The sequence below is a fragment of the Myotis nattereri genome (genome assembly GCF_964212035.1).
Source record: "Myotis nattereri genome assembly, chromosome: 2".
NCBI lineage: Eukaryota > Metazoa > Chordata > Mammalia > Chiroptera > Vespertilionidae > Myotis > Myotis nattereri.
Genome location: NC_138076.1, coordinates 111,672,583 through 111,691,498, shown reverse-complemented (window position 1 = coordinate 111,691,498; position 18,916 = coordinate 111,672,583). Strand labels below are relative to the sequence as shown.

Here is an 18,916-nt window from a genome sequence, read left to right as displayed (position 1 = left end):
AACCTTTAAGTGATGGCTTTTAATAGGACATTGGGCTTGGGGTTTTCTAGAACATTTAAAATTACTCACTTTTTATATGTTTTTATTGATTTCAGAGAGGAAAGGAGAGAGAGAGAGAGATAGAAACATCATGAGACTCATTGATCGACTCCCTCCTGCATGCCCCCTACAGGGGATCGAGCCAGCAACCTGGGCATGTGCCCTGAATGGGAATTGAAATGTGACCTCTTGGTTCTTAGGTCTGACACTCAGTGGTCGGGCTAAAATTAATTAACTTTGAAAATTAACTTTAATTAATTTTGTGCTACCAAAATTGAAAGACAGAAATAAAGTGGTTCTATCAGTCATTTCCTAAAGCTACCGAGCGAGTCTCCCTAGAAACAAACCACTATTTTAAATTTTTTTGTGTTGATATCATTAAAAAGTGATTTTTCCTCCTAAAAAGGAATCCAGAACACTGGCTGAAATTGCAAAAGCAGAGCTGGATGGCACCATTTTGAAGAGCAGACCTCTCCGAATTCGTTTTGCTACACATGGAGCAGCCCTGACTGTCAAGAACCTTTCTCCAGTTGTTTCCAATGAGCTTCTAGAGCAAGCATTTTCCCAGTTTGGTCCAGTAGAGAAAGCGGTTGTGGTTGTGGATGATCGCGGTAGAGCTACTGGAAAAGGTTTTGTAGAATTTGCAGCGAAACCTCCTGCACGAAAGGCTCTGGAAAGATGTGGTGATGGGGCATTCTTGCTAACAACGTAAGTTTTAAGTATCTTGTTTTACATATGGGTTTCTTTCTGTCCTGGATTTCTGTTTCCTTGTAGTTCATACTGTCTTGGCATGTGGTCAGTAGGTATTGAGTAAATACTCAGTGAAGATTAATAAGAATTTCTGTGTACCTCTAGGAATTGGGGTCATATTTTCATCTAACTTAAATATATGGATTCATACTTGAATCTTAGGAATGTTTCAGATTATGATTTTCATTTAACTTTCTGAACATCTATTATATGCACAGCAAAATTTTATAGAGAAGATAATTTGGGTTAAGTTTCAAACCAATACAATAAAGCAGATATGGTGATAAAGCAAGTCACATGAATTTTTTGGTTTCCCAGTGCATGTAAAAGTTATGTTTATATTATATTGTAGTCTATTAAGTGTGCAATAGCATTATGTCTAAAGTGCATACTTTAATTTAAAAATACTTTATTGCTTAAAAAAAGAAAATGCTATTGAAAAAATGGCAATGATGGTAGACTGCTGGACACAGGGTTGCCCCCAAACTTCAAATTATAAAAACACACAATATCTGTGAAGTGCAATAAAACAAGGTATGTCTCTATATTTAAATAATGAATGAAAGAATGACATAATCATCAACTTTATTGGGGTGTAATTTACATACATCAAAATGCACTCAATTTTAAATCAACGAGTTTTAACAAATCATATATATTTACACAACGTACCATCACAAGATAAAAGAATACTTCCATCATCCAACAAAAGTTCCTTTGTGTCCTTTTGCATTTATTCCCCACTCCTTATCCCTGTCCTACACAACTATTGATCTTTCTGTTACTATAAATCAGTTTTGCCTTTTCTAATATTTCATAAGAATGAAGTCATATAGCATGTACTCTTGTGTCTGATTTATTTTGCTTAGCATAATGTTTACGAGATTGCATTCTTTTTTTTTTTTTAACGAGATTGCATTCTTGTTGTTGTATTCGGATTTTGTTCTTTTTCATGGCTGAGTTGTATTCCATCGTATGGTTATAACCACAGTTTGTCCAGTGACCTAAGGGTGGACATTCAAATTTCTTCCAAATTTTGACTATTACCAATAAAGCTATGATGAGCATTTGTGTATAAGACTTGTGAACATTATGTTTTCATGTGGCTTGGGTAATATTTAAGAGTTAATGGCTGTATATTCACCTTTGTAAGAAATTGCCTAACCCTTCCAAAATGGTTATACCATTTAACTCTCCCACCAGCATTGAATGGGAAAGTTCTAGTTGCTCCATATCTGTATCAACACTTCATAGTATCTCTGTTTTTTAGATATTCTGAGTGTAGGTGTGTCTCATTGTGGTTTAAATTTTATATTCCTAATGATTAATGCTGAGTATCTTTCATGTCCTCTTACTCTTTTCATATCTTTGGTGAAGCTTTTTTTTTAATTGGGTGGTTTGTCTTATCGCATTAACCAGTTTGGATACAGGTGTGTATCATGACTGTTTCTCCCAGTCCTGTGGGTTTTTAATTTTCTTCATGGTGTTCTACAAAGAGCAGAAATTTTTATATTTTTTGAAGTCTAATTTATCAAATATATTTTTTATGGTTTGTGCTTTTTGTAATGTTGTATGAAATCATTGCCTTTCCTAAGGTAGGTAATAAAGCATCTCATGTTTTCTTGAGACATTTTATAGCTTTTTTTACTTACACCTGTGATCCATTTGGAGTATGATATAAGGTAACAATTCATTTTTTTTCATATAGATACCCATTTGTTCCAACACCATTAATTGTAAAGAGTATTTCTTCTTTTTTACCTTTTACCTCTATCAAAAGTCTGGAAAAGAAAACCTGCACTCTTTCTCTTTCCTTGACCTGTACTGTACTTTCTTTAGCCTAAGCTTTGAAATCGGGTAGTATCATCCAACTTTATTGTTTTTCAAATTTTTTCTGGTTATCATTTTTTCTTTTTATAACCTTACTGTGTTTTAAAATCAGTTTGTCAATTAAACATCCTACTGGGCCTTTCTTTTTTTTTTTTTTTTATCCTTACCCAAAGAGTGAGGATATTTTTTCCATTGCTTTTAGACAGAGTGAAAGGGAATGAGGAGAGAGAAAGAGAGAGACAGAGACATTCATATGACATCTATTGGTTGCCTCACACAAGCACTCCAAAGGGTGGGGGGTGGTGGGGATTGGACCTCCAATACTCCCATATGCAGGCTGACACTAACCACTGAAATGGCTGGCCTGGGCTCTCCTGGGCTTTTGATTATAATTACATTGAGTCTACAGCTCATTTGGGCAAAACTGACATTTTCACAGTATTGACATTTTCTAATCCATGAATATGGTATAACTCTCCATTTACTTAAAATTAATTTTATGTAATTAAGAAGGTCATTATACCTGTTGCTAAATTAACATGCCTTTCAGTGTGCCATTGAAGTTCTTTTTTTTTAATTTTAGAAAAATGATCTTATATATAATAATATTACATGCAATAAACATTAATATTTCAAAAATAAAAGGATTTTAAGTATAATAATATTACCAGAACTGTACTAACATAGTATGATATCACAAAAATTGTAGGAAATATTAAAAATCTGCAAATAACAGGATTACTTCTATTATATTTTAGGATATTTTTTCCCCCTCTGGCTCTATTTTTGTTCATCAGTTTATGTTGTTCATTATATTCCACAAATGAGTGAGATCATATGATATTTATCTTTCTCCAACTGGCTTATTTCACTTAGCATGATGCCTTTAAAGTCTCTTTTTTTGGATATGAGTATTGCTACTCCAGTTTTTTTTTTTTTTTTAAATATATTTTATTGATTTTTTACAGAGAGGAAGGGCAGAGGGATAGAGAGTTAGAAACATTGATCAGCTGCCTCCTGCACACCCCCTACTGGGGATGTGCCCACAACCAAGGTACATGCCCTTGACCGGAATCGAACCCGGGACCCTTGAGTTCCCAGGCTGATGCTCTATCCACTGAGCCAAACCGGTTAGGGCTCCAGTTTTTTTTTCTTTTCCATTTGCATGGAAAATTTTTTCCATCCCTTTACTTGCATCCTCTGTGTGTCTTTTGTTTTGAGGTGGGTCTCTTGTAGACAGCATATAGTTGGGCCTTGTTTTTGTATCCATTCAGCTACTCTACATCTTTCGATTGGAGCATTTAATCCATTTACATTTAGGGTTATTATTGAGAGGTACTTTTTTGTAGCCATTTTAATTTTGTATGGCTAGGTAAATATATAGGTATATATTTATACCTATTTTAATGTATTTTATTGGTTTCATAGAGGAAGGGGGAGAGAGAAACATCAATGATGAGAGAGAATCATTGATCTATTGCCTCCTGCACACCCCGTACTGGGGATCCAGCCCTCAACCCAGGCATGTACCCTTGACCAGAATCAAACCTGGGACCCTTCAGTCAGCAGGTTGACACTCTATCCACTGAGCCAGACAAGCTAGGGTGTAGGAATTGGTAAATATTTAACAAGTTCTTACAGGTAGCTTTTAGAATAATTGAAAAATACTTTTAATGGAATGGGCAAGGTATTGAATATTTTATTATCTGTTAGATACTTCATAATCGTGACCTCTTAGATTTCCATAACAACACTGACTATTAATTGTCCCATGGTGAGAAAATTAGGCCAGAGATGTTAAGTAATTTGCTTAAGAAGATTGCTCAGCTAATAAGTGGTGAAGTTTAGTCTGATGCTATTTTTTTTTTTTAATAAATTGAAAAAAATGTTTTTATTGATTTCAGAAAGAGGAAGGAAGAGGGAGAGATAGAAACATCTATGAGAGAACCATTGATTGGCTGCCTCCTGCATGTCCTCTAGTGTGGATTGAGCTTGCAACCCAAGCATATGTCCTCACTGGGAATCTAACCTTGACCCTCTGGTTCATAGGTCAGCACTCAACCACTGGGCTCAACTGGTGCAAATTCTTGCCTTTAAAAAAATTTTTTTTTATTGATTTCAGAGAGGAAGGGAGATAGAGAGATAGAAACAAAACTGATGAGAGAGAATCACTGATTGGCTGCCTCCTGCATGCCCCCCACTGTGGGGGATCGAGTCTGCAACCTGGGCACCTGCCTCTGGCCGCAATGGAACTTGGGACCCTTTAGTCCTCAGGCGGATGCTTATCCACTGAGCCAAACAGGCGAGGGCAAATTCTTGCTTTTTATATTGTGCTACAAGTGGAGTTGTTTATTCTTCCTGTGACTCCATGCTCACGAACTTTGTTGTTAGTTAAACCTTCTCATGGAATTCAGGATGCTGTTTTCTCGGCTGCTAGATTAGTGGGTCTCAGTTAAAATGTCACTTCGTGGAGAGGATTTCCTGACTGCCTTATCTAAAGTGTGTTCCCTCTGTTACTCTTTCTAATAGCTCTTAAAATGATTATTTTTTTTACAATCTTTTATCTCTTAGAAGACTTTAGGGATTATTTTGTTTACCCTTATATTCCTGGCCTCAAGTACAGTCTTGGTATTTACTAGGTAATGAATTATTTATTGATGAACTGACTGAATCTCAGACATCTGAATTAAATCAAGTGATTTGGTTATTAAATGTAGACATATTGTGTAATCAAAATTTCTCTTAAATTTCTTTAAATTGTCTTAAAATGCTGTATATTACAAATGGTTTATGTATTTATACAGTATATATAATTTACATATGCAAAAGTATGTACTTAAGCTCTTTTGAAATTACAAGAGGCAGAAAAATGGGGAGGGGGAGGAAGGAAAATTAAACACCTTTATTTCTGATAATAAGGGTGTATCCACATTGTTAAACATTAGAATCGCACCTAGACCATTAGAGATGCTCATGCCTAGAATTGTACAGGAAATGATAGGTGCTCAATAGTTAAATTTTTCTCTTTCTAGCTTTTTAAATTTTTGAAATGATTATTGCAGGTTAAATTCAATGAAAATTCCAGAGAGGGAAACAAAAATAGGTTTACAGTTGATTGTATAGAAAATAATTAAATAATAATGCAATTGTAGACTTAATTTTGCCCCACCCTGTATAATGGTCTATTTTTACCATTTTCCAGCTGATACTTAAAAATAATGTTTGGCTCAGAGTATAGAGCGTTGTTGGACTGCAGATTGAAGGGTTTCAGGTTTGATTCAGGTGAAGGGCACATGCCTGTGTAGCAGGCTTGATCCCCAGTAGGAGGCGTGCAGGAGGCGGTCGATTAATGATTCTCATCATTGATGTTTCTATCTCTCCCTCTCCTTTCCTCTCTGAAATTAATTAAAAAATATATATATATAAAAATATAAATGATAATGTTGGTGTTGCTTCCCTAAAAGCAGAAAAATGTGACTCTGCCCTGGTGGCTTAGCTGATTAGAGTGTCGTCTTGTATACCAAAGGGTTGTGGGTTTGATTCCCGGTCAAGGACACAGATCTAGATTTTGGGTTCCATCACTGGTTAGAGGCATTCAATAGATGCTTCTTCCCTGCTTTCTCTCTCTTTCTCTCAAAATCAATAAAAACATACCCTTAGGTGAGGACTAAAAAGAAAAAATGCAAAAAAAATGTGTCCATTTCAGTTTTGGTTAGGAGAAGAAATTTTCTCTTTAAAACAACCCTTTAATGGTATTGGCATTGACTAATTGTTAGCATCTGCCACATTCTCCCCCACCCACCCCCACACTATATATACACTCAAATCTTGCTTGCAAATTCATTTGTTAATCAGCTACAGATTTTATACTATACCCCTGAATACAGTACTTGGCATGTGTCTCCTGAGAATATTCTCTCATAAAGCTACAATATCATTATCACACGGAGGTAATTTAACATTTATTCAGTATTGTTATCTAACATATAGTCTATATTTGAAATTTCCCCACGGCATAGTAATATTCTTTGTAACTTTTTTTCAGTCTAGTAATCAAATTGAATTTAGTTGTCATTTTTCTTTATCTGTAATAGTTCTCCAAATGACAAAGTGTCAGTGCCAGGACATTGGCACTTTAAAAGAAATTTTTTTTTCTAATTTTTATTTCTTTTTTTTTTAATTAGGCTTTTTTTTTTATTGCTTAAAGTATTACAAAGGGTATTACATATGTGTCCTTTTTCCCCCCCCGCCCTTGATAATTTTTATTTCTTAAAGTGGGGCAAAAGAGAGTTTACATCAAGCTTCTTAAGGTATTCCTTTTTCTTTTTAAAATTTATTTCAGAGCAGAAGAAAGAGGGAGAGAGAGAGAGAGAGAAACATCAATGATGAGAGAGAATCATTGATCGGCTGCCTTCTGCATGCCCCCACTGGGGATTGAGCCCGAAACCCAGGCATGTTCCCTGACCAGGAACCGTGACCTCTTGGTTCATAGGTCGATGGTCAACTACTGAGCCACATCAGCGGGGTACGACATTGGCATTTTTGAAGAGTTCAGGACAGTTTTTTTCAGAATGTGCTTCAGTTTGTTGTTTTCTTTTACGCTTTAAGAGTTTATACTTATTCTTTTTTTGTTTTGTTCGTTTTATAGGAAGATTTCAAGACATTTTTAGACTTTCTCCTTTATATCACTACTTATTTTATTACCTTTGGGATTTATTTATTTATTTATGGTAAATCCAAGAACAGCTTTTTTAAAAACTTGCTTTTTTAAAGATTTTAAAAAATCGATTTTTAGAGGGAGAGGCGGGAGGGAGAGAAACATTAATATGAGAGAGAACCATCTATCGGCTGTCTTTGTATGCCCCCTATCAGGTATCAAGCCCATATTGATGTAGCTCAAATCCTTGTTATGTGTCCTGTTAATCTATTTGCTATATATTTGTCCCTTTCATTTTTTAAATTTTTTTTTGAGAAAGAATTTATTACCTCTTCCTAACATACCAGTTCTCCTTCAACTTCTAGGGCTTTCTTTTAACTCAGGAGAGACATTTATGGCTAAGTATTTTTTTTTTTTTGTTAGTCCTCACCCGAGGATATTTTTTTCATTGCTTTTTTAGAGAGAGAAGGAGGCAGGGAGCGGGGAGAGAGAAAGAGAAACAGTGTGAGAAAGACACATCTATTGGTTGCCTCCCTCAGGAGCCCTGACTGGGAACAGGGATTAAACCTGCAACCCAGGTATGTGCCCCTGACTGGGAATTGAACCCTAGACCCTTTGGTGCTGACGCTCTAACCATAGAGTCACACTGGCCAGGCAGGGCGTGCTGGATATTTAAATCACTTTTAATTAGTAATTAAAGAAAGACAAACTTAAAAAAAAATCTGTTATGTTGGTAAATATTTAAAAATACGCAGTGAATGAAAGTGATGTCACATGAGCGTTTTTATAACTCCTGGTGCTAATGGAAATTGGTTATTTTGTTCTTTGGAAGGCATTTTGCTACTGGGTATAAAAACCAGGGCCTGGGCTGGGGAGAAGACTGCAACTGAGATTGTGCCCTTGATGGAAATCAAACCTGGGACCCTTTGGTCCACAGGCTGATGCTCTATCCACTGAGCCAAACCCGCTAGGAGTCTTTTTTTTTTTTTTTTTTTAATCACTTGAGATATGCTTCCATTGATTTTAGAGATAGAGAAAGGGAGAGGGAGAGAGAGAAACATCATTTAGTTTTCTTCTGTATGCATACCTGACCAGGGATTGAACCCACAATTTGGGTATGTGCCCTGACTGGGAATTGAACCTGTGACCCTCCATTGCATGGGACAACATTCCAACCAATTGAGTCTCACCAGCCAAGGCAAAAAATTTTTCAATTAGAGTTTACATTACTTTCTACTGTTTTTGATTTCCTCTTCCCCTTATCTGGCTCCTTGAATATGTTATATCTTCTGACTCCTCCTTCCCCTATGCCTGGCTGATACCTTTTAGGTCTCATTTTATGTTTTAGAAAGACTTTTGTGAAGACGACTGGTTAAACACAGACAGAGGCTATGAGAGGTAGGCAGAGATGGGAGTTTGAGGTTGTGGGAAATGGGAACATGATACCATATACATAAAACATGAATTTGGTACTCATTACTATTCTTATCCTTCATAAAGGTTAACTACATGTTCATAAAGGTTCATAGTGGGTTTACTTCTCTGTCATCTTAAATAGACTCTGTGCTCTAGAAACAAGCATTCATCTTTGACTCTGTTGTTCATCTGTGTCTGGTGCAGCAAATGGTAATTGATTTTTGAGTATATATGCTAAGTTCTGAGAAATTTATCTTGAGAGACAGTTTCCAAGTATGTATCTTGGAATTATAAAACATTGCTAAGCGAGTGTTAATTTTAGACACTGTATTAATCCTTGTTAATGCTCTTTACCTGTCCAGGACCCCACGTCCTGTCATTGTGGAGCCAATGGAGCAGTTTGATGATGAAGATGGCTTGCCAGAGAAGCTAATGCAGAAAACTCAACAATATCATAAGTAAGATTGTGTAATAAAGATATTTTACATATGTGCCATCTAGGCTATTTATTACATCACATTTGTTTTCAAATATTGTTGGATTAGAAGCTATTCTCTTTAGTCATATAATCTGGTTTTTAGAGTGGCCTAATAATTCCAGGTTTACATGGAATGCTAGTTTTCTTTGTATATGGGTAAAACATTAAGTTAATACTTAGAAAAGTCCCTACTTTTATAATGGTCTGTGATGGGTCGGTAGGATATTGGCAGTGTTTATGTTAGAGAAACAATGAATTCTAGATTTATGAGAATATTTATTTAATTAGTATACTTCAGGTATGTTATTAGTTAAAAAGGAGATTTTTTTGGGTGGTAGAGTTGGGGGCGGACCCAGATAAATAACTTGGCACATTTGATCTCTTGTTAGAGATTTAAAAGAAAATTAGCTTATTGTTAAAATATTGTATATTATTTTATCAGTTGTTTTTCACTCAGTATGAAGCAACTTTTTAAAAAAATTTAAATATATTTTTATTGACTTCAAAGAAGAAGGGAGAGGGAGAGAGAGATAGAAACATCAGTGATGAGAGAGAATCATTGATTGGCTGCTTCTTGCACTCCCCACACTGGGGATCAATCCTGTAACCCGTGCATGTACCCTCACTGGGAACCAAATGGTGATCTCCTGATTCATAGGTCAACACTCAACCACGGAGCCACAATGGCTGGGCTGATGCATATGTAAGTTGCTGTATAAATACATTTTTTTAAAAAATATATTCTATTGATTTTTTACAGAGAGGAAAGGAGAGGGATAGAGAGTTGGAAACATTGATGAGAGAGAAACATTAATCAGCTGCCTCCTGCACACCTCCCACTGGGGATGTGCCTGCAACCAAGGTACATGCTCTTGACCGGAATTGAACCCAGGACCCTTCAGTCCACAGGCCGATGCTCTATCCACTGAGCCAAACCGGTCAGGGCTGTGTAAATACATTTTAACCAGTCAGTTGTTTATTATAATAAATAAAGCTGTAGTGAATTGAACAAATATTGGAATATCTTGATGCCAGGCACTGTTCTAGGTGTTACTATTGCAACTTTGCATTGTTACTGCTCTCATGCTGCTTATATTTCAGGTGGTGGAGATACATGATAAGTAATGAACCGAAGAATAGAAAATAAGAACATGAAAACACACATAAAAACACCCTGGCCAGTGTGGCTCAGTTGGTTGAGCTTCGTCCTGTGCACTGAAAGATTGCCAGTTCCATTCCCAATTAGGTGCCTATGAGAGGCAACCGATCGATGTTTCTCACATCGATATTTCTCTCTCCCTCTTTCTCTAAAATCAATTTTAAAAAACACACCAAAAAACCTGTAAAACCAAATAATGAACTGAAGATTATGAAACATCTGTTAAGTAGTGAGAGATACTATTTTATTTACTTTTTTAAAGAAATCAGTATTATTATTTTAATAATTTTTTAATTTATTTTTAGACAAAGAGGAAGTGAGAGGGATAGAGACATAGAAACATCATTGATCAGCTCCCTACTGCATGCCCCATACATGGCATTGAGCTTGCAACCATGCATGTGTCCTGACAGGAAATTGAACCATGAGCTCCTGGTTTAAGGGGTGGTGCTCAACTCTTGAGCAGCACCAGCTGGGCAGAAGTACTATTTAAAGAACTACTTAGAGCCTTGCCAGTGTGGTAGCTGATCAATGATTCTCTCTCATCACTGATGTTTCTATCTCTCTCTTCCTCTCCCTTTTTAAAATAAGTTGATTGATACTGCCAAATGGTTCACCAATAATTTTATACCAATTTATACTTATTGATGTATATTTAAAAGTATTTTTCTTCATGATAATTGGGTATTAGGATTTTAAGATTTAATAGTCTGTTCAAAATACTATTTTTTGCCTCTTATTTTAATTGGCATTTTTTGATTTTAGTGTAGTTGAATGTTTTTCACTTTACTTGATTCAAATGATATATAGTGCTTGCTATATGCCTAGTGATGAAGATGTATCAGAGAACAAAATAGACTAGAAATTCATGCTGTGTGGGGTGGTAAAATGGGTAACCAATAATATAAGTAAAACAAATGTGGTGACAAAGACTGGGAAAAGTGGGTGCTAGGGAGCAGAGGAGTGTGGCTTTCTTTTGTTTGTTTGTTTGTTTGTTAATCCTCACCAGAGGATACTTTTTCCATTGATTTTTAGAGAGCGTGAAGTGGGGGGGGGGGGGGGGGATTGAAGTGAAAGAGACACATCTTTTGGTTGCCTCCCATACGCGCCCTGTAGATTGAACCTGCAACCCAGGTTTGTGCCTGGGAATCAAACCTGGGACCCTTTGATGGAATGACCAGTCGCCATGATGCGCACTGACCATCAGGGGACAGACACTCAACGCAGGAGCGTGCCTGGCCGGCCAAGGTGGGTGCCAGTGGGGTCCCCCGATCGCTCCGCTGGTCACTCTACAGGTTGACCCCGATCGCTGGCCAGGCCAGGCCTAGGGACCGTATCCATGCACGAATTTTGTGTACTGGGCCTGTAGTAAATAATAAATGTATGCATTGTGGTACAGCTGTTAACAGACATTTCATGTCTTTATTGAGTTCACAGAATAGCAAGGAAAACGAGTACTGAACAAATAACTACAATTGAAGTATGTTAGGTATTTATATTTTGGCCTAGCCAATTAGCCTGGCACATAAAATTTAGTAAGCTTGCCCTGACTGGTTTGGCTCAGTGGATACAGTATGGGCCTGAGGACTGAGGGGTTCCAGGTTCGATTCCGGTCAAGGGCATGTATCTTGGTTACAGGCATGTCCCCAGTGGGGCGTGTGCAGGAGGCAGCTGATTGATGTTTCTCCCTCATCGATGTTTCTAACTCTATCCCTCTCCCTTCGTCTCTGTGAAAAATCAATAAAATATATTTTTAAAAAAATTTAGTAATCTCTTACATGCTTTTACTACTATCCCTAAAAGTTACTACTTAAAAGGGGAAAATAAATTGATTCCAGACAATTAACTTAGGACACATTGGATTCATATGTTGCAGATTCATTATGTAAAATTATTTGTTCAATGAATACTAGAAAGGCCTTAATGTAGGTGATTATTAGGGGAGTACAGGTTTAGTATCCTATTGCATAGCTTTGAATTCTGATTTCATTACTATTGTGGCATTCTTGGGCAGTTTCTCAAAATCAGGCTTTTTAAAATCTGCATCACAGTATTGCCACGAGGCAATTCAGGTAGAATATTTTCCTGACAGTGCTGTGAATATTGTGAGTGCTCAGTAAATGATGCTCTTTTATTTTTAGCTGTTTTACCTTTTAAACATACACTTCTGTATGTTTTTAACTGTAAACGTAGGGAAAGAGAACAGCCACCACGTTTTGCTCAGCCTGGGACATTTGAATTTGAGTATGCATCTAGATGGAAGGCTCTTGACGAAATGGAGAAGCAGCAGCGTGAGCAGGTCGACAGAAACATCAGAGAAGCCAAAGAGAAACTGGAGGCAGAAATGGAAGCAGCCAGGCATGAGCACCAGTTGATGTTGATGAGACAAGGTAAGGTGGGTTCATGTAGATGGGTTTTTGTTTTTTTTCTTAAGGCTTATTTATAGTTCCCAGTAACATCTATTACTATTTAAATTGCTACTTAGTTTAGAGACAGTTGGAACTCAACATATTAGAAGCAACATTCTCCCTTTTCTGAGAGAATGTCCTTATGAAAAAAATATATTTTTCCTACACAAGTAGTGTTGTTGGAGGTAATTAAGGCTGCTGTTAAATTTTGCTCATAGAAAGTACATGATTCTGCTGACAAAAATCAGGAAAGTAGATAATTTTTGGTATATAGATAATGTTATAAAGATTGGGTTTTTTTTGTTTTATTTTTGTGTAAGGAATTATGCCAAATGTTGGCTATTTAAGATTATTACCACATGTGAAAAGATTACAAATGAATATTCTTTGACAGAGATAAAAAAAAAGATTCATGCCCTAGACATTTGGCTCAGTGGATAGAGCGTCGGCCTGTGGACTGAAGGGTCCCAGGTTCAATTCTGGTCAAGAGCACATGCCCGGGTTGTGGGCTCTATTCCCAGTAGGGGTTGTGCAGGAGGTAGATGATCAGTGATATTCTCTCATTGATGTTTCTCTGCGCCCTCAATAAAATTATTTTTTTAAAATTGAAAAGAAAAGCCGAAACCGGTTTGGCTCAGTGGATAGAGCGTCAGCCTGCGGACTGAGAGGTCCCGGGTTCGATTCCGGTCAAGGGCATGTACCTGGGTTGCGGGCACATCCCCAGTGGGAGGTGTGCAGGAGGCGGCTGATCGATGTTTCTCTCTCATCGATGTTTCTGACTCTCTCTGTCTCTCTCCCTTCCTCTCTGTGAAAAATCAATAAAATATATTTAAAAAAAAAAATTGAAAAGAAAAACTTCATGTGTACTGGTGGATATGATTTAGGAAGGCTATTAAACACTAGAGACAGAGCTAACTAACTGAATTTCTAAGAGCAGTCATAATTTACTGGTCAAATTACTGGACATTCATACACTTGCTGGGGTGGGGGGGGCACCGTCCTCAGCCTGCCCTGCGCCCTCTTACAGTCCAGGACCCCTCGGGGTCCTTAGCACTACCACAGAGGCAGGAGAGGCTTCCACTGTGCTCACCAGCTGTGAGCCCGGCTTCTGGCTGAGTGGTGCTCCTCCTGTGGGAGCGCACTGAACACTAGGGGGCAGCTCCTATATTGAGCGTCTGCCCCCTGATGGTCATTGTGCATCATGGTGACCGGTTGTTCAGCCGGTCGGTTGATTTGCATATTAACCTTTTATTATATAGAAAGCCTAATATGCAAAATGTCCCCTCGGGAGTTCAACTCACCAGGAGTTCGATCACTCGCTATGATGTGTGCTGACCACCTGGGGGCAGTGCGGGATGAAGGAAGGCCCTGGGTGGCAGCTGGCAGCCTGGGAAGCAAGGCCACAGCCGTCAGCCGTTAGGGACCCTACCCTGCATGAATTTCGTGCACAACCTCTAGTGTAATTATATAACTCTCAGTGGAGAGAGTTAACCCTGCCATGCATTTTGCTATTACTCTCCACCCTTGTACCACTGGACTTTTTTGACTATGTTAATACTATTTTTGTATGCATTTGTACTGATAAATCAAGTAATAAAAGTACATTTCTTTCCTTTAAACGATATCTTTTGGTTCCTGGTTACTGAAGCAAAAAGAACAGCAAAATAGGCATATTTAGCTCCTCCTCCTCTCTCTTTTCCCCTTCTATTAATTTTGTTTCCAATTTATGTAGATTTATTACATTGACTTAATTTTTAAAAATTTTAAAGGTGACTTTTTTTTATGTGAGAACCTTTAAGTTCTAATCTCTTTAATCAGTTTTTAATTATATGATACAGTGTTACCAACTCTAGTCACCATGTTATAGATTAAATCCGCAGACCTTACTCATCTTTTAGCTGAAAGTTTGTACCCTTTTACCAACTTCTCCCAACGTCCCCTTTGCCAGTCCCTGGCAACCACTTTTGTACTCTATTGACTTATTTTAGATTCCAGACATGTTATGCCATGCAGTGTTTTTCTCTGGCTTATTTCACTGAGCATAATGCCCTCAGGTTCATCCTTATTGTTTCAAATGGCAGGATATCAGCATTTATAAAAATTTGCTAAGATTCTTCTTACCTGTCTGGCTCAGTTGAGCATCATCCCCTGCACCAGAACGTCACCTGTTCTTTTCCTGGTCAGTGTAAATGCCCAGGTTGCAGGCATGATCCCCAGTAGGGGTCATGCAGGAGGCAGCCAGTTGCTGTTTCTTTCTCCTTCTCTCTCTCAGATCAATAAAAACATATTAAAAAACATTTGTTAAGATACATGTATTTCTAGTGGCTGAATAATACTCCATTATGTGTATGTATATGCATACCTATATTTTTTATATTGTGTATATAGGTGTGTATGTGTTTGTCTATATATACAGTGGGGCCTTGACTTACGAGTGTCCCGACTAACGAGTTTTTCAAGATATGAGCCATCTCTCGGCCTATTTTTTGCTTTGAGTTGCGAGCTAAAATTCGGGTTACGAGCCAGCTTCAGATACCCCACCGCTAGTTGGCTCAGCGAACGTCACAGTGAACGCCACAACATCAGCCCAGCATCACGTGTCTCACTCGTTCACTTTAACCGGTTAGCCCTTAGTTGAAGCATCAGTGTTGTGCTCGCATTTGTGCTTGCAGATATTTTGCAAAACTTCGTTTTTTCAACCATGGATATGAAGAAAGTAAGTGCGAAGGACAGTGCTGAGAAGAAGCGGATCATGTACATTGAATTAAAGAAAGAAATTATCGAAAAACATGACCAAGGTGTGTGTGTAATTGACTTGGCAAAGCAGTATGAGCATAGCACTTCTACGATCTGCACCATACTGAAGCAGAAGGAGTTGATACAGGCTACAACTCCAGCCAAGGGCGTTAAAATAATTTCTAAACAGCGGACATCTATCCATGAAAATATGGAGAAGTTGCTAATGGTGTGGTTAACGGAGAAGCAGCTCGCAGGAGATACTGTGACGAAGGCTATAATCTGCGGGAAGGCACGAGCTTATTTACGCTGATTTGCTGCAGCAGACCCCAGGTACTTCAATGGACGAGGCATCGGGCGAGCTGTTTAAAGCCAGTCGGGGCTGGTTCGAAAATTTTAAAAAGAGGATCGGCATTCACTCCATTGTCAGGCATGGTGAAGCATCGAGCGCAGATATAAAGGAAGGTGACATCAACGAGCTCATCGAGGAGCACTCTGAGGAACGGACAATGCAGGAGCTAAAGGAGCTCCAGACGCAGCAGCACATGGAGGTTTTGCAGGAAATAGATGACACGGAGGAGGAGGAGGAGGTTATCTCTATAAGTGAGATAAAGGAAATGTTGGGAATGTGGGAGAAACTTTCAGACTTTATTCAAAAGAAACACCCAGAAAAAATTGCAACTGGGCGTGTGATGGAGCTATTTAATGACACTTGCCTAACTCATTTCAGAAATATTCTGAAAGGGAGGATGAAACAGATCTCATTGGACAGGTTTTTATCGAAAACTCCTGTAGATGGAAGTGATGAAAGCGTGGCAAAAAGGGCAAAAATCAGCAAATTAGATTCAGTTATTCAGTTCAGCCTTTCTCCTCCAACTCCATCAGCATCTTTAAGTCGTTTGATCTCCAAGGTAAATGCTGTACATTAAACTTAAAAAAACAAGCTTATTGCACTACATTCTATTGTTTAGTATTGTGTTTTTATACAATATTCATTATTTTTAAATACATTTTTCTTATTTAAAAACATTTAACAAAACGATTGCGGTGTTTTTTGGGTGTCCGGAACTGATTAATGGCATTTCAGTTCATTGTAATGGTGAAAATTGATTGGACATACGAGTAATTTGAGTTACGAGTTCTATCACGGAATGAATTAAACTCATAAGTCAAGGCCCCACTGTATATGGATCACATTATGTCATATACACCACATCTTTTATATATATACTAGAGGCCCGGTGCACGAAATTCGTGCACTGGGGGTGGGGGGGGAGAGTGTCCCTCAGCCCAGCCTGCCCCCTCTCACATACTGGGAGCCCTCAGGCGTTGACCCCATCAACCTCCGATCGCCTGATGGGCCCCTTGCCCAGGCCGGACGCCTCCGCCAGAGGTGTCAGGCTGGGACAGGGGACCCCCATCTCCCCCCGATCACTGGCTCTGGCCCCCGCCCAGGCCTGAGGCCTCTGGCCCAGGAATCATGCCTGGGCAGGGGACCCGCATCTCCCTCTGATCACTTGCTCCACCTCCCGCCCAAGCCTGACGCCTCTGACCCAGGCTTCAGGCCTGGGCAAGGGGACCCTCATGTCCCCCCAATCCCCGGCTCCGCCCCCACCCAGGCCTGATGCCTCGGCCAGAGGAGTTGACCCTCATCACCCTCCGATCACCAATCACCGGATCGGCCCCTTGACCAGGCCTGAGGCCTCCGGCAGAGGTGTCAGGCCTGGGCAGGGGACCCCCAGCTCCCCGCGGTTGCCGGCTTCGCCCCTGCCCAGGCCTAACGCCTCTGGCCTAGGCGTCCGGCCCAGGCAGCGGGGACCTGCAGTGGCAGCGGGGGGTGCCGCGATCATGGGCTTCGCTTTAGGCCCAGGCAAGGGACCCCTAGCTCCCAGTGGGATCGGGCCTAAACGGGCAGTCAGACAGCCCTATCGCAATCCAGGACTGCTGGCTCCCAACCACTCGCCTGCCTGCCTGCCTGTCTGATTGCCCCTAACCGCTTCTGCTTGCCAGTCTGATCACCCCCTAACCATTCCCCTGCCAGCACCTAACTTCCCTTCCCTGCAGGCCTGGTTCCCCCCAACTGCCCTCCCCTGCAGGCCTGGTTCCCCCCATCTGCCCTTCCCTGCAGGCCTGGTTCCCCCCCAACTGCCCTCCCCTGCAGGCCTGGTCACCCTAACTGCCCTCCCTTGCAGGCCATCTTGTGGCGGCCATCTTGTGTGGTCAATTTGCATATTACCTCTTTATTATATAGGATGTATTTTATTGAATTTGTTGGTGTGACGTTGGTTAATAAAATTATATAGGTTTTAGGGTATAATTCTATAATACATCAGTTTTATAATATATTGTATTGTGTGTTCACTCCAAGTTCACCACTTCATTAGCATTTATGCCCCTTATACCATGTCTTTCTGATCCAGTCATCTGATGACAGATCTTAGTTTTTTTCCATATATTGGCTAGTGTGAATAATGCTGCGATGCTAGCTCTTTAGCATTCTGTTTTAATGATCTTTAACAGTAATCCTTATATGTGTTTAAATCTTAACCTTATTTTAAGTAGGTTGAGGCATGATGTTTCTGTTCATCACTTAATTGTCTGATGTTTACCCTCATAATTTTTTAAAGAAGGGTTTACAGAAACAGTCTTTCTGAAGTACTCTCTGTACTTTAAACTGGCACTTGAATGGTAAGAATTCATGTTTTTTCTCCCCTCCAGTTCTTAAGTACTTGATAGCATGTCTCATTGTCTTCTAGTATTGAATGTTTCTGTGAGGAAGTCTGAAATAAGCCTGGATTCCCCAGCCCCCCCCGCCCCCCCTTATAAGTGACTTGATCCTTTCACCAGGCTTTCATGTGAATTTTTTTTTTTAAAGTTTAGTAATTTACCCAGTACATGTTTACCCAAAATTTTTATTATGACGAATCTTAAATGAAATACTTAAAAGAATATTAAGGTGCTCAATACTTAGATTCTGTTGTTAATATTTTACCATTATTGCTTTATTACATCTTTTCATCTATCAGTTTTTAAAAATTTTTTAAAGATATTTTCATTGACTTCAGAGAGGAAGGGAGAGGGAGAAATAGATAAAAATTTGATGACAGAGAAACATTAATTGGTTGCCTTCTGCATACCCGCCACTAGGGATGGAGCCTGCAATCTGGGCATGTGCCCTGACTGGGACTTGAACCATGACCTCCTGGTTCCTAGGTCAGTGATGGCGAACCTATGACACGCGTGTCAGAGGTGACACGTGAATTCATTTTTTTGGTTGATTTTTCTTTGTTAAATGGCATTTAAATGTATCAAATAAATATCAAAAATATAAATCTTTGTTTTACTATGGTTGCAAATATCAAAAAATTTCTTTTTTTTTCTTTAAATATATTTTATTGATTTTTTTTTTTTTACAGAGAGGAAGGGAGAGAGATAGAGAGTTA

General features: G+C 39.0%; 1 protein-coding gene across 7 annotated transcripts in view; it reads left to right on the top strand.

The window, feature by feature from the left end:
• The window catches only part of PSPC1 (paraspeckle component 1), a 133,508-nt gene that overhangs the window by 15,351 nt on the left and 99,241 nt on the right, over positions 1-18,916 (top strand). For all 7 annotated transcript variants that reach the window (XR_013995547.1, XR_013995548.1, XR_013995549.1 and 4 more), the window contains exons 2-4: positions 446-747; positions 9,055-9,150; positions 12,523-12,719. Coding sequence is in view for 1 of the 7 variants with exons in the window: in XM_081083590.1 (XP_080939716.1) it covers positions 446-747; positions 9,055-9,150; positions 12,523-12,719 (595 nt within the window). In the remaining 6 variants the exon portion in view is untranslated. The remainder of the gene's footprint in view (positions 1-445; positions 748-9,054; positions 9,151-12,522; positions 12,720-18,916) is intronic.